The following is a 15,759-nucleotide window of genomic DNA, read 5'->3' as shown; positions in this document are numbered from 1 at the left end:
GCTAGAAGCAAGATTGTCTCTGTATAGTTGCTTTATGTACTAGCACATAATAATTATGTGCAAAATACAAAAAACAATAATTGTGTACGTATTTGTAAAGTATTTGCGTATCCTCTTATTAAATATTTGATCAGAGGCCGTTAGATGGCAGTATTACACAACTTCAATCTGAAATCAGTCTCTATCCTCGTATGCACTTTTCTGAAAATGTATATCCTGATGCATTTTTCTTTTCATACATTCACCCCTCTAATATACATACATTAAGCAATAACATTAGTCACAGACTACAACGATGGATCCACAGTAGGAGTGACCTTCAAACTGAACAGCCACAAAGTCCCCCAGGACAATTCAAACAGCAGCAGTTTTCATATTTCAGTGAGGCTGGGGAGAAAATTTCAATTAGTAAATTAATCTTTTTTTTTTCTTTTTCTTTTTTTAAATAAAATGCATCTTGTTTGCTTTACAACATTAATCATTGTTTCAGCCTACTATCTAGGTCAGTAATTTGAATTAAAATATTTTGTTATCAGACACATGACCGCCTTAAGACCTCTCTCGTTTTCATCACACATATTCTCTATCCATGGGCTGCAGCTCAAACTTTATTCCTGGCCTTCCTACAATACACAAACTGTTCCTGTTCCTCAAATGCTTACATTTATGCCTCACACACTCAGGTGTGCACACAGAAACGCTGGTCCTCTGTGTCCACACTCCTCTCAAAGAAATCAGGCTCGACACTCAGGTGTGAATGACGCTGTGGCCCTCCACTTCCATCCGTGCTCCTACCCTCACAATACACAAACACCATTCCTCAGCCTGCTGTTTGATGTGGAAACTGCATGCACATTTCCTGTCAACCTGAGAGATTTTTTGGGGGTCCTAATCCAGCATGGCTGAGGTGAGACTCTTTGGCTCTGTCCGCTGCTGTAAAATCCTCCCTGGATCGAAAAATAGAGGCCAAGTGTGAGTCCAGCTTGGCTGTAGAAAAGAGATCGGAAGGGGAAGCATGGAAGCCTGAGACTTGATTTAGACCAGTGAAAAATAAATAGAAAATCATAGTTCAAAAGGAATATAGAATCTTTTTTTTTTTTTCTTTGATAGCAATGTACAGCCATTGCAAGATAATATTTAATTACAGGTTCAAGTGTGAAAAACATGAGGACTGGGTTTTTATTTAACTTTTTTTGCTGTTAGGTTCATTAACTAGACTAATCTGTTGGTGTTTAGAACTCAAGGTTTTGTGACTCCGCCTTGGATTAAAGAAGGTTACTACAAGAAAAGAGATTGGAATTTTAGAAACAGTTTCTTAAAGTCACATAATGATTTCATTTTTTTTTTATTGAAAAGGTCCACTTTATACATATTTTTGGGAGTTTAAAGCAACTTTGCAATGCTGTTTTATTTGATTGTTCATCTGAAAATCAAGCATTTTTTGCAATAGTATTACGGTTTATTAATACAGTAGTCCAAAACAATATCTTATTATTACATAGGGGCTAAATAAGACATTCCGAAATATGGTAGAGGGTGACATGATGTCGCAGTGTTTACCGCTGCCGCCTCACAGCAATAAGGTTGTGGGTTTGATTCTGGGCCTGGGACCTTTCTGTATGGAGTTTGCATGTAGTCCCTATGTCTGCGTGGGTTCTCTTCGGGTTTTCCGGCTTCCTCCCACAATCCAGAAAACATGCATGTGAGGTGAATTGAAAACTCTAAATTGTCCGAAGGTGTGTATGTGAGTGTGAATGGTTGTTTACCTTCGTTTGTCTCTATGTGGACCAGTGAGCAGACCCCCGTCACCCTGAGCTCAGGAATAAGCGGGTATCAAAAATGGATAGATGGATGGATTGGACACATGGTTGATTTGTTATGCCTTGTTGAAAGAAATAGGTAAGCTTCTTTCAAGAGTGTGGGTCCTACATGTCAATAAAGTCTAGTTAAAAGATCTTAAATGACAATTTGCTTTTAGCAACAAGTCATTTTTAAAATGTAGTTATCACATTTCCACCTTATCGCTTTGCCTTGAATTGAATAAGAAAAGAACTTGTTCACTTGGCACAAATTAAATCGTTTGCTGCATGAATAATAATATGACTCAGCATGTAAAGCTACTAATAGTCAAGGCATTTAACTGTATTGCAACACCACTTTTATTACAGGTGGGTAATGGGGGGTCCTGTTGCAGCAGCCCGGGACCCGTGGGAACCCTGGACACATCCAGGGCTAAATGCTATCGGCGGCTAATGCTAATCCCACCAGTGACTGGTTTCCACCACGGGAGGACAGTTACTTCGGTCCGGCCTCTTGTGGGCGTGTGAACTAACGGGAGGAGTGTAGGTCCGCGACTGTCTCCCATTAAGACCCTCCGCTCACCCGCCGTGTCAAACCACCAAAAGTGACGACAGACTCTCGCAGCTATCCGGGGATAAATTAATCAGGTAGGAAGAAGTTTTCGCGCTGCTTGCATTGTATCGCCGACAACTCCCACTCGTAATTAGAGGCGGTTTGGAATAATTCCTGGCACAAACGGAAGCGAGGGGAGCTTCCGGACAGAGATAATGGATAAAGTGTACATTTTTGTCGGCTTGCTGAAGCTGAACTTGCCGTGGTGATTCGTACCAACAACCGAGTGAAATAATTTATTTCTCCGTCGACTGCGTTGTGGCGTCACAGGGGTGTTTGTTTTAGCCGCTTTTGTCACGGTAGAAGTGCAGCGTCTCAAATGGGATGAGACGTCGAGCACTGCGCACGTCTCATATTACTGCCTTATTACTGTGCATTGTATGTGCTCGCGCACAGGTTCCCTTTCAATAGCATTCAGATCGAAACACCACGCAGTGTGAAAGAGGGTGAAAGTTCATCCTCGCAGCGCCTAATGCCGTTATGAAGCCGTGCGCAAACCCTTTGTTTCTTCTCAGAATATTATTGTTGTTGCCCTTGTTTCTTTTAGAAAGACCTCTCTCACAGTTGCTTGTTTTCACTGTTTAGTTGTATCCATCAGTTCACAGTCATGAACAAAATTAAACACACACACACACACACACACACACACACACACACACACACACACACACACACACACACACACACACACACGCACGCACGCACAAAGTTACAGAAGATACATATTTCTGATGCCAGCAATAAAGTTTTGTCTGGCTGGATGCAGCGCTATACATGCGTTACAGCTAAGTAGCCACTAGTTACAAGTAAGTAGTCAATTAAGCCAAGCATAAGTTTATCACTCAAAACATTTCAGTTATGATAGAAGAACAGCAAGTCAAACATATGAGAATGTTGTCTGTGAGGGTTCTCAGTCGCTCATTGCCTGGACCGGTCCATTCCACTTGCCTTTCCTCAAACTTGACAATATAAGACTCCTAGGGGTATTGTTTGTTTCTGTAGGATGTCCAGGGAGCAGAAGGCAGTGGATCGTGCCAGGAAGGCCTTCGAAACAGGCAGGTCCAAATCCTTAGAATACCGGATCCAGCAGCTGCAGAACCTCCAGTGCCTGTTCACTGAAAGACAAAAAGAGATTGCAGATGCCATCAAGAAGGACCTTAATAAGGTGAATTGACCCTTGCTGCGTACACACCCTGACTCTAGAATATTGGAAAAATTTAACTGGTCTCTCAAAAAATGGAGACAATAACAAGCTGTCAGACAAATCCAGAATGCAAACGGCTCCACAGCGATAGAGGGGCTCGAGAGGGGTGGCATTTTTTAAGGTTTCAAGTTCTGCATCCCCAGAGCGAGGTGGGAGCCCAGCTCTATGAAACTTTGGGGCTGGAGGGCGAGATCGGCCTCGCCATCAGGAAACTGAAGGAGTGGGCAGCCCCTCGGCCCGTGCAGAAGAACCTGCTGACCATCTCCGACACCGTCTACATCCGGCCGGAGCCGCTGGGAGTGGTGCTCATCATCGGGGCCTGGAACTACCCGTGGGCCGTCACCATCCAGCCGCTCGTCGGAGCTATCGCTGCAGGTAGGACAGGGTTCAAGTGTGCGTGCATGTGAAGGGGACAAGGTCAGTGTTCACATTTCGGTCGCTACCCTCCACCCCAACGGTCTGAGATGAACTTTGAGAGGAGAGTCGTCTTGTGATTATGACCGCAGCACTTCCTTTGTCACCCAGGCATTACTCAACACTCTGGGCTCCTCCCCTCCACTGGTCAGTGATTATTGTGTCAAAGGCCACGCTGTGAGCTGCCAGCAGAGGGCTCTACAGTCGTAGAATGAGCTTGCAGAATCATGAGTGTGTGTGTATGCGTGTGTACATTTACATGGAATTTTGTAGCATTGTACTACAAAAGGTCCGTGTGACTTGAGACGTCGCTGTTGTGAAGGCTTTTACACGTTGGTGCCACAAGGTTTGTTGTAGGTTGTTGTGTTTGGCTGCAGTCCATGCAGCTCAGTGTTTGCACTGCATGGACTTTAGCATTGACAGGGTAAAGGTCATTTTGGTCAATCCCTCTTCCATAATCTGATAGTGCACTGATAGGAATATCAGTGCGCCCTGGCCTTCACTCCTCCTTTTTCCTTAGCAGAAAAATAAAATTCTGGTCAAAGAGAGCTCTAGTGGCAGCCTGCAACCATTACAAACCTGCACACTGACAGAGGTCTTGGCAAACTATAAACTGGCTGGGAGCCATAGCAGAGTATTTTGCACTCATAATGAACTCTGACATATTAAAAAAAAAAATTGTGCCACAATCCCACAGTATATTATAGTATTTTTCCTTTTGTCTGTTTGTCCAGGTAATGCTGCTGTGGTCAAACCATCGGAAGTCTGTGTTCACACTGCAAAGGTCATGGAGGACCTGCTGCCGCTGTACATCGACAAAGTATGTCTGTCAGTAGCACAGTATAAAGACCTTTAAAATTCACAGATAGCTTGTCGTCATCATCATTATTAAATCAATACGATGAGAATGCAGTCTGATTGATTAAAAATACTGTTTCTGGTTATTTACCTGTAACTGAGGATATTATCTGTAAGCCGCGGATGAACTGAGTGATTTTGTCTCCTCTGTACGTCAGGAGCTCTACCCAGTGGTAAATGGTGGGGTACCAGAGACCCAGGAGCTGCTGCGACAGAGGTTCGATCACATTTTCTACACTGGAAACTGCACAGTGGGAAAAGTGATCATGGAAGCAGCGGCCAAAAACCTCACACCTGTCACCCTGGAGCTGGGCGGCAAGAGCCCCTGTTACATCGACAAGGACTGCGACATATCCGTAGCCTGCAGGTTGGACTAATACCAGTTTGGCTTTGTTGTTTAGAGAATCACACAATCATTTTGTCTCACTTGTTTTCATACCTCACTTATATAGAAGGAGTTATTCCAGCAGCGTGATTTGAAATGGGCTTCCTATAGCCATTACATGTAGAGCATTTTAAACGAATCCCTGGGAAACCTTTGTGGTTCCTCCAGAATATCAGTCTGCTAACTGTACTGCTGTGCAGGCGCATCACCTGGGGCAAGTACACCAACTGCGGTCAGACCTGCATCGCCCCGGATTACATCCTGTGTGAGCCCAGCATCCAGAACCGGGTTATTGAAGAGGTCAAGAAGGCCATTAAGGTACAGAAGATCCTAAAAAGACGCTAATAAACTAAAACCTACAGTAACCTTTGCCCATTTTTTAAAGTTCCCCTGACATTGTGGGAAGGAAATGAAAAATAAAAAAACATATTTGGCCATATATATGTATATGTCTAAGTTGAAAATATTGATCTAAATTTTTATTTTATTTTTTGGTTGGGAGCTTGGGGCCTGCCAAAGCTATATCGAGCTATATCTGTTTTTTTGCACTAGTCAACACAAAATAAACATGTGGGTGGACTTTAACAATTATTTGTTATACCACTCCCCAACATTTGTCATTGTTTTCTGTTTCACTGGAGGAGAGAAAAAAAATTGGTGTCGAGAATGAAAGGCGCTGAGACTGAGATGTGAGATTGTCTGTTCCGTTAGGACTTCTACACAGACGCCCCAAAGACCTGCCCCGACTACGGACGCATCATCAACCAGCGCCACTTCAAGCGAATCCTGGCCATGTTGGAAGACAGCGCCATCGCCGTGGGTGGAGACAACGACGAGTCGGACTGTTTCATCGGTGGGAGCCAGGCCTCACCCGCACTCGCAACAGATCATACATTTGACCTCAGTTCATTGCCAAATGCTAGTAGCTTTTTTGGCTGACATCATCTCTGGCATGACAAACCGCACCTGTCTTATTTCGTGTGGCTCTTCCAGCACCGACAGTCCTGAAGGACGTGAAGCCAGAGGCAAAGGTGATGCAGGACGAGATATTTGGCCCTCTGCTGCCCATCTTGCCAGTGAGCGGCCTGGACGAAGCCATCAAGTTCATCAACAGAAGAGAAAAGCCTCTGGCCCTCTACGTCTTCACCCAGGACAAAAAGGTCCTGTGGCCTCCTCCTCCTTTGGCCTGCTGCTGAAACTCATGCCTCTCTTTTCCCCTGTGGGACAAAAACAATGCTGTGTAACTCGTTGCTTTTACTTTTTGCATGCAGGTGATTAAGAGAATGACAGAAGAGACGTCCAGCGGAGCGCTGCTGGTCAACGACTGCCTGGTGCATTTCTCCGTCAGCTCTCTGCCTTTTGGAGGAGTGGGTGAGTGCACAGTCGTCCATCTGTGTGAATTGCGGCATTCAGCTCAGCGACCACTGACAGGGAAAAGATTCTGTTGGGGTCGCGTGCGTTCAGCGGGACTCAATGTTTGTCGTACAGATCGATCCTGAGCTGAGGATTAAAGGTTCATTGTGTAATATTTGGAGATTTTGAAGAAGAAACTGCGACATCAAGTGGTTACATTTTAGATTGCAGTGTCTTTCACTGGTTCTCTCCTTACTGGTGACGTACGGTGGCCTGCACACCCAAACCTGGATGAGTCGTCCACCTTCTTCTTCATTGGTTTTTATATATGTATATATATATATATATATATATATATATATATATATATATATATATATATACATATATATATATATATATACATACGTATTTTTATTTTTATTTTTTTTCAAGATCAAGAATTTTTCACAACAGTCTCTCAGCTTTTACGTCCAATTCAATAGAATGATACTGGCTCAGTCAGAGCCATCGCACCTCAGTCCGGACCTTCGAACCCTCTCTCCTTGTGCCCATGGACAGGAAACAGTGGGATGGGCTGTTACCACGGCAAGTTCAGCTTCGACCAGCTGAGCCACATGCGCAGCTGTCTCATCAAGCAGCTCAAAATGGAAGGAATGAACGACATGAGGTACCCGCCCCACACCATGAAGAAGCTGGGCTGGGCGCGCTTCTTCATCCTGAAGCCACTGGACCTGGGCTGGATGGGACGCATGGCCCTGCTCGCCATGCTGGTTGTGGCGGCGGCCGTGGCATTGCAGGTAGGTGACAAGGAAGGAGGGAAACTCGCCGACAAAGTGTGTTTTCAGCTCTCTGCACCGAGTGTGCGGTGGAAAGGATAAGGAAGAAATTGCAACACCAAACCCCACCAGCAGGGGGCATAAAGTCACAGATATCAATCTATTTTCAATACCTGCTTCCTGCAGGGGTCTGCTGGAGCCTCTCCTAGCTGTCATAGGGCGCAGGGTGACACCCTCATAGCAGGGCCACATAGACAGACAAACCTTTTGCACTCACACACCTATGTACAATTAAGAGTTCCAAATTCACCTCACATGCATGTTTTTGGACTGTGTCTGTGAAGGTTCTCAGTCATCCAATGGTAAAAGACTTGGGTTTAGGGTAACTGGACTGGACTTAAATCTGTTTCAAGATCGCAAGCACCCTAATGTAAGAAGTGCAAAGTGGCACAGTAGATGGGCCTTTCAAGTGAGGGATGTTCATTTTTTCTTTACAGCGTTTCCTCTTTTAAAGACGTGACGTTCGTCCCTCGATCACAGAAGCGACAAAGAAAGAAAGGAAAACGTCGGCAAGTGTCGAGGAACCACGCAAGGCCGGACTGCGTGCAACATCTCAAGCGTCGATGCTGCTCGTGTACCTTTAAAAAACAATATGGCCAAAACACTCAACACGGCTCACCATTGCTCACCTCTTTTAATGAAGGAAATTGTTTATTGCCATAAGTAGCACTTAGTTGTTGTCAATGGAATCTCACACTACATATAGGCAGGCAGCATGTTTCAATAAAAAAAAATCAGTTAAGTTGCTTTATTTGTAAGATCACATCCTTCCTTGGCTTCAGCTTTAGATTTAATCTATTTTGTAAATTTTGATTCCGTCCAGTATTGTTTTTAAATGAAGGGATGCATTGTGTGCTGAACTCAGCCAGGATATGAGCTATGTCTTTGTTCCATTGACCTGAAGCAACTGTAAATCAGGTTGCGTCATAGTTTTACAAACTGCTGCACTTTTGGTCAAAATTTCAATCATTTATGATTAATTGTTTATTCATTTATATATGTAATTTAAAACAAAATACACATTCCTATGTTTGGATTCACATTCAAATAAACACATTTCTCCACAAATCATCTTGTAGCCTTTTTTGATTACATATTAATTCTATACTATAGATAACATTGTCTTTTCCTCCACTACCAATCCACTTTGGTGTGTGAATGTGTGTGTAAACGGGTGAATGAGAGGCCTTTGTAAAGTGCTTTGGGGTACCGTGAAGGTGCTGGAAAAGTGCTTTATAAGTGCAGTCCATTTACCATTTTACTACTATGAAGTGTGAGGCAGGACTAGAGCACAAAGCATCAAAAAATTAAAAAATTAAAGTGACATTTTGTGAATGTTTTGTGTTGTGTTGTTTTCCGCAACGTTAAGTCGTTTTTATTGTGCCTCACTTCTGTGTTACCAGCATGTAGTTTGTACTCAGGACTCTCAAACTGCCTAACTTCAAAGTTTCAAATATTATGCAAAATTGTTTAGTAACACTAAGATGTTTTGTAACACTAATATGTTTAGTAACACTAATGTGTTTTGCAACAGTGATAAGTGCCCACGAACTGCAAATTAGAAAAGCTCGTCCTTTACTTCTTGTTTCGTGCTAAAAAAAAAAAAAAACAGATTTGTGGCAATCAGCTCTGAATACCGTCACAAAGGGCAGTGATGCCAGGTTCACAGCAACACCTCCAGCAGCGTGCGCCATCCGCCCTCTTGGTTTGGACATGGAGAAAGTCCCAAAAAACAGGGACCTAAAACAGGGATTTTGCAGGAGGCTGCAATCAGACGCCTAATTCAGGAGAATTCTTTTTGGATACCGCTTCCACAGCTGATGTAGCTTCTCAGATTTATACGAGAGGTGGGCTTCTCACATCCAGGACCCTCCTTTTCTGTACCTCCACGCACCAACAACTGTTTCATTATTAATCTTGCGTCAGACTCAAGTGGCGGCACTTGCGGCAACGAATATCAAATTGTTAAACAGTTCCCGGTTGGACAAGAGCAGGAAATTATTCCATGCTACCAAATGGTGCCGCCAATCATCTGGAAGTGTTTGTTTGTTTTTTCAAGTGTTTTTTCTCACTGTTTCACCGACACGGTTTGTCGCACTCATCACTTTCTCCAGCCCCTCCCTCAGATGCAGGGTCAGGGCGCCAAGGCGAGTCAAGTAAGTCTGTCAGGATCGCCTCTGTTCTCCGTGCTGGTCATGGACTTTTTGGTCTACCTCCTTTCTATGCTCTGTCTCCTCTCTCAGTGCACAGGTAGGACAGACACACACACACACACACACGCACACACACATAAAAATACTCAGCATGACACTTATGTGGAAAATGTTTGACTTTCAACTAAAAAGAGGTTTTCAGTGTCTGTGCTTAATGCAATACAGCAAAGAGATGCAACTGTCGACATGTTAAAGCTTTACAGGATTTACACTGCAGCAGGAGAAGCTAATTATTGGAACAATATAGACATTTTATTGTAATTGCACGGTTGAATAAAAGGAAATTAGAGTACATTCATATGCCAGTGTATACAAGTGGCATTTTTAGGGAATCGGCACCTGGAAGAAAAAACAAGAAAACTTTAATCCAGTTAGGAGAGAATTATTTTCACTTTGACCTACTTTTGTGGGTTAAATTTCATAACTATAGAAGGGCTTTTTATGTTTATTACAAAAGTAGTTGATCTTTAAAAGTCTTATTGGTTTACAGACCATTGTTGCTCAATTCACTTTTTTTCGCTTTCGAAAATGTACAAAATGAAGGTTCAAAGTTTAAGGTTCAAGGTTAATTTTATTGTCAAAATGTACAGGACACAAAGAAAAGGTCGAAATATTGTTTCTCTGCTCTCATGAAAATGAAAATTGATCATTAAATGCCTATTGTATATTATTCAGTTGGCCTGGAGTGGAGTGAAAAAAATCTGCATGTATGTTTTTAGTGGGATTTAAGAAAAAGAATACCTGCAAACAGTGTTAACATTAATCCCTTTCTGACGTCACACCTGATCTCACATTGTTGTTATAGCAGCTGGGATGTCGGGGTAAAATAATCAAACCCAGAACAGATCTGCGTCCCGTTGAGTTCCTCGGCCTTGACTTTTCCACATCCCTCCCGTCCCCTCCATGTGGACGGAGCCGACCGTCCACCCCCTCCCCTCACCTGCGCATTGTTCTCCTTTGGTGAGAACCGCCGTCCCCTCCACAAAGAATGGCATTGTGAGTGGCAGCCGGGTTAATCTGTCTCCTTATAGCAGCTAAATGGCTCCATAGTGGCCCACAGTTCCCACCGCTCAGAGTGAGACACTGGGGTTTCAGTCACATGAGCAGCACAATACACTGCCTCAGCACAAAATGAATGGACCCCTCCGGCACCTGCCTTGCGGCTCAGGAGCCGGAAATTAAGGCGAGGATCCGCTTCACATCCAATGCAATCAGTGTCCATGCAATCAGACGCCGTTTGTCCCGAATCAGATGCGGAGTTGTTGAAATAATTATGGTTCTGCTCCTGCGTGTGGTTCCACCTTTACTCTCAGCGTTGACCTTCACTCTGCTGCAGCTGACGCAGATGTGTCTTCCCCAAAGTTCATCTGAAAAGCACGTGCCCCCCCCCCCCCCCCCCCCCCCCACACACACACACACACACTCACACACACTTACAGATTAGCCAGACAGGTTGCTGACGAGAGGGAACAGCCACAAATGGAGCGCAAAAGCATTAAATAATGAATTCCATCGTGCGTCCCCAATTAGAATGTGTGTGTGTGTGTCATTCTGTGTGTGTGTGTGTGTGTGTGTGTGTGTGTGTGTGTGTGTGTGATGCGCCTGGTGTGCTCTCCCTCCTCAGCCCAGTGGTGTTATCAGAGCCAGTACTCCTGCGATGACACCTGCAGAGGTGAGAGACCAAACGCTCATTTTACATTTTAACAGTGCACTTCTGTACATTTTGAATGATGAGATTCATAATTTTCCACTCTTGGCCACATGCAATGAATTATTTCTGATGATAAGACTCGCCCGGTGACAGCCGACCCCAGAGCATTTGATGTCAAACAGATCGCATGACCTTCTTTGAGGCGTTTGCTCTTAATTCATCGCCATGCTTCGCCGGCACAGAGGTCTTGATGTTGCTCTCAGTGTTAAAGTTCACATTTTTGCACTCACAATACTGCCTATGGTGTTTTTTTTCACCTGTAGCAATAAGAACGCAACGTTTTCTCATTCATTGGACTGCAAGTCCTCCTTGGTGCAGATGAGACGCAGCTTTCATTAAGCATTATGGAACATTAAGCAGCTAAATGCATATCTGTTCATTAAGTGAACTGATAGTAAAATGGAATTCCAACTGGATTGTATCTCCAATCAGCTTCCTTTACATTAAGATGTGACAGGAAGGATTAGATTGACAAGCGAAGGCTTCAAGCTGCTCTCAAAAACCACAGAAGGAGATGGGGAGGAAGAAGCTGCTCCAAGCTGTATAGATATTGAAGATAATAGATAATGGATGTAATCGGGGCTCTTGTTTTATAAAAAAAAAAAAAAAAAAAAAAAACGGCATTGGACATTATCAGAGTTTAAAAATGAAACTCAAGGTTTTCTCAGTGGACAATATATTTTCCCATCATCCTGAGCTGCCTTTGGCTGGAGAGCTATCAACATTTCTCCTGGCATTTAGTTGACATACAAATCAGGATCTAAAGTCCATCAGTTGTAGAATTAGGCTCTTCTGGAGTTAGATACGAAATGCATAAAAGAAAAACAACAACTCTCCAACACAAGTGCAAAGCAGCAGCTGTTTGCTTGTTTCTTTTAGACCCCGTCCACTGGGCAGCTCAATTCCCCAGCTGTGGAGGACTCCGCCAGTCACCCATCAATATTGTCACCAGCAAAGTTCACGTCAACAGTGAGCTGCCGCCCTTCAGCTTCATCGGCCACACCAACACAATCAACGTCACTGTGGAGAACAAAGGGCACTCGGGTAATGCAGTCCCCTCCCTGATGTTTAAACCGGCTGTTGCCCAGGTTTTGCCCAGTTCTTAAGAGCCACTATCTATCTATCTGTCTGTCTGTCTGTCTGTCTGTCTGTCTGTCTGTCTATCTATCTATCTATCTATCTATCTATCTATCTATCTATCCATTTCCTCTCTTCCTGGCCTCCTCTAAGCTCACTTTGCTTTGCCGCAACTGGTCCGACTGACGGGTGGAGGTCTGCCTGGTCACTACCGAGCCGCCCAGTTCCATTTCCACTGGGGCCGCAATGGGAGACCAGGATCGGAGCACACCATTGATGGAGAGCGCTTCCCTATGGAGGTAGGGGTCACACACAGTCAGTCCTGCATATTATTTATTACTACAACACAAATATGGTGCTATGGCACAACTCACTTTGCCGCACCTATGTTTGCAGCTGCACATTGTTCACATCAAGGAGCCGTATGGCTCCCTGGCGGAGGCAGAGCACGACATGGCAGGTATAGCCCTGCTGGCCTTCCTGTTTGAGGTAATGCACTCAAATGTGGTGGTGGTGGTGATGATGATGATGATGACAAAGATGATGGTGATGGTGAAGATGGTGATGATGATGATGATGATGATGATGATGATCTCTTTACAGGAAACTACAGAGGATCATCCTCATTTGAACACAGTCATCGCTGCTTTGGGGCGAGTGCAGAACAATGGTACAAACCTGGTTTCCTGAAAGTTAAGACCACTAAGGCTCCCAAGTCATCAAATATATACCAAACATCAAATAATATAAAAAAAAAATCAATACCATATATCAAATACCACAACTATATACATATATATGTATATGTGTGTGTGTGTGTGTGTGTATATACACACATATATATATATATACATATATATATATATATATATATATATATACATATATATACATATATACATATATATGTATATATATATGTATATATATATATACATATATATATACATATACATATATACATATACATATACATATATATATATATATATATACATATACATATATATATATATATATATATACATATACATATATATATATATATATATATATATATATATATATATATATATATATATATATACATATACACACACACATATACATGTATATATAGTGAGTGTAAACTGACATTATCATGTGTGTAATGACAGCTTAAGATGGCTGATTTAAGTCATTTTTGAGCAACCTTTCAGCCTCATATTCACAAGTCTTGTGTCAAAGGCGTTTTTTCTCCTCTCCAGCATAGGGCCATCTGCTGGTTGTTTTTGTTATGGCACCTATATCTTGTTTTGTTTGTGCTGAATTGGACCATATCACAGCTTCCTTCACCCTTGTGTGCATGCGTGTGTGTCTTCAGGCAGCAGCACAGTCATCAGAAACTTCCAGCTGAGTGACATCATCCCCTCAGCCGAGGAGCTCCACAGTTACTACCGGTACGTGGGATCCATGACGACCCCAGGATGCGAACAGGCCGTCGCCTGGACGGTGTTTCACAAGACCCTGTCCATCAGCAGTCGGCAGGTGACTCAAAGACGGCATACATTCAGAAACTCAGAGGAAAACATTTGAATTGCTCTTTTAAAGAGAGCTAATAACTAAGTGTGGTAAATAGTTGGCGACTGTATTTGTCATTTTCAGATGAACTTAATGTTGAAGGCCTGGATGAGTTGTTTTTTTCTTTACTGTGTCTTTTCTTGCATTCAAATATAAAGAATTTTCTTATCAACAAATGTTTAATCTGCACTCACCCTGTTTCCTTTAATTGTAGCTAAACTTCCTCTCGCATTCATTCTTTTTTTTCCCCCAGCTGGATGCAATTGTTCAGCAGTGTCGATTCTGGACGGGGCAGCCCATGATCGACATCTTCAGGCCGACGCAGCCTCTGGACGGCAGGGTGGTGTACCGCTCCCAGGCAGGCGCAGCCCTGACAGGCAGCATCCAGCTGTGGCTGGGGGTCGTCTCAGCGCTCCTGGCACTCTGGATCTGAGCCACTGACCCGGCAAAGGAAAACACATGGTGTTGACGAAGGTATATTTTGTCCATGTCGCACCAAATGACACAGCAAAATGTTGAAATTATGATTTGGCTTTCATTTAAATTTAAGCTGGCAATGGGAGGAGCTGAAGACTTTCATTTTTGTTTTTCCCTCGCTATCATGGATTGAATTAATATGTGCTTTAACTGATGAATGTCATGCAATGATATACTACAGTTGAAAATAGTTTTCAAAATTCCTGGAATTAAGTGATGACGTTTGACTGTCAGGCAACAACAAGGACAATAGGCTGTTGGTTCTAATAGTCATCACCTTATTTACATATGAGTCACTGCTCCAGTTAATTCATCTTCTAATTTTAAATTTAAGGCATTGATATGTACATGCAGATCAATATTAGCATGCTAGCAAATTAAAATGTAAAGTAAGATGCTGATCCTCACATCCATAAAAGCCAAGCATGATCAGCGTGTCCAACGTAGTTGCTGAAGTTTGAACTCGGCCCTTTAAATGATTTTAGGACGTCGAAGTAGACGCTGTCATCAGGTCTTTAGGTCCAAGTATCTCCTTTGATTTAAACTGCTGTCCTTTAGCCATGCGGTTCATCTTTACAACCTTTAATAAAGACTAAAAAGAAATAGATTCAGCAGTTTAGCGTAATCATTTATCTTTGTTAGTAAAAACTCAGTCTTCCTTTTCAACCTATCATGTGTTTTCTCTCAAGCTGTTCAGATAGTTTAATGATTCCAACTTGCAAACATATAAATGTGATTATTAATGGAATAATTCTTTTTGCACATGTAGGATTTTATAGGTTTCTGTTTACAATATAACCACCAAGAACTTATCGAATTGTTGTTGTTTTTTTGTAGAAATGAAAATGAAGACACTGTGATTAAGGGGAAATAAAGAGACATTGTAATCAGTGACTTGAATTCTAGTAGACTGAGATGATATGACGTCAATCATTTGACAGTGGGATGCTCCATCCATTGAGCATTCAATTAAAATTTAGGGAATGGGACTTTTCTTCTGACGGGTTCTGACTGAAGACTTGTTTCTTTTGCCTGTTTTAATGAGGTGTGTGAATGAAAAGTGATAATGTTGAAGTTGTGATTTTTTTTTTTTTTGGCTGAAACATGCCAGAAGAACTGAATATATCTTCTTTCGGAATACTTCACCTGAAAAAAACCCAAAGACAAGTTAAAATAAATGAAATAACTGTAAACCCACACCACTTGTGTCACCATGAAATTGAATCAAACAAAACACAGATCTCTACTTTTGGAGC

The 15,759-nt window shown here is 42.7% G+C and overlaps 2 protein-coding genes across 2 annotated transcripts; both read left to right on the top strand.

Moving 5' to 3' along the window:
• The first annotated feature begins 2,287 nt into the window (after positions 1–2,287).
• aldh3a2b (aldehyde dehydrogenase 3 family, member A2b) lies at positions 2,288–8,533 on the top strand. The gene is made up of 11 exons (XM_076031828.1): positions 2,288–2,447; positions 3,415–3,577; positions 3,760–3,991; positions 4,765–4,850; positions 5,047–5,255; positions 5,474–5,591; positions 5,985–6,126; positions 6,267–6,433; positions 6,545–6,644; positions 7,188–7,426; positions 7,903–8,533. The coding sequence occupies exons 2-11, from the start codon at positions 3,416–3,418 to the stop codon at positions 7,915–7,917; spliced, it is 1,470 nt and encodes a 489-aa protein (XP_075887943.1). The 5' UTR covers positions 2,288–2,447; position 3,415; the 3' UTR covers positions 7,918–8,533.
• A 1,093-nt stretch (positions 8,534–9,626) lies between these two features.
• On the top strand, positions 9,627–15,194 carry ca4c (carbonic anhydrase IV c). The gene is made up of 8 exons (XM_076031827.1): positions 9,627–9,715; positions 11,303–11,350; positions 12,269–12,433; positions 12,620–12,765; positions 12,863–12,955; positions 13,070–13,136; positions 13,830–13,993; positions 14,280–15,194. Exons 1-8 carry the CDS (start codon positions 9,661–9,663, stop codon positions 14,457–14,459), a joined length of 918 nt encoding a protein of 305 aa, XP_075887942.1. The 5' UTR covers positions 9,627–9,660; the 3' UTR covers positions 14,460–15,194.
• The last annotated feature ends 565 nt before the right edge of the window (positions 15,195–15,759 follow it).

The sequence above is a fragment of the Nelusetta ayraudi genome, unplaced genomic scaffold (genome assembly GCF_046127955.1).
Source record: "Nelusetta ayraudi isolate G7.1 ecotype Tasmania unplaced genomic scaffold, CSIRO-AGI_Nayr_v1 ptg000033l, whole genome shotgun sequence".
NCBI classification, from domain to species: Eukaryota; Metazoa; Chordata; class Actinopteri; order Tetraodontiformes; family Monacanthidae; genus Nelusetta; species Nelusetta ayraudi.
The sequence above is the reverse complement of the archived record's forward strand: the minus strand, read 5'-3'. Positions and strand labels throughout refer to the sequence as shown.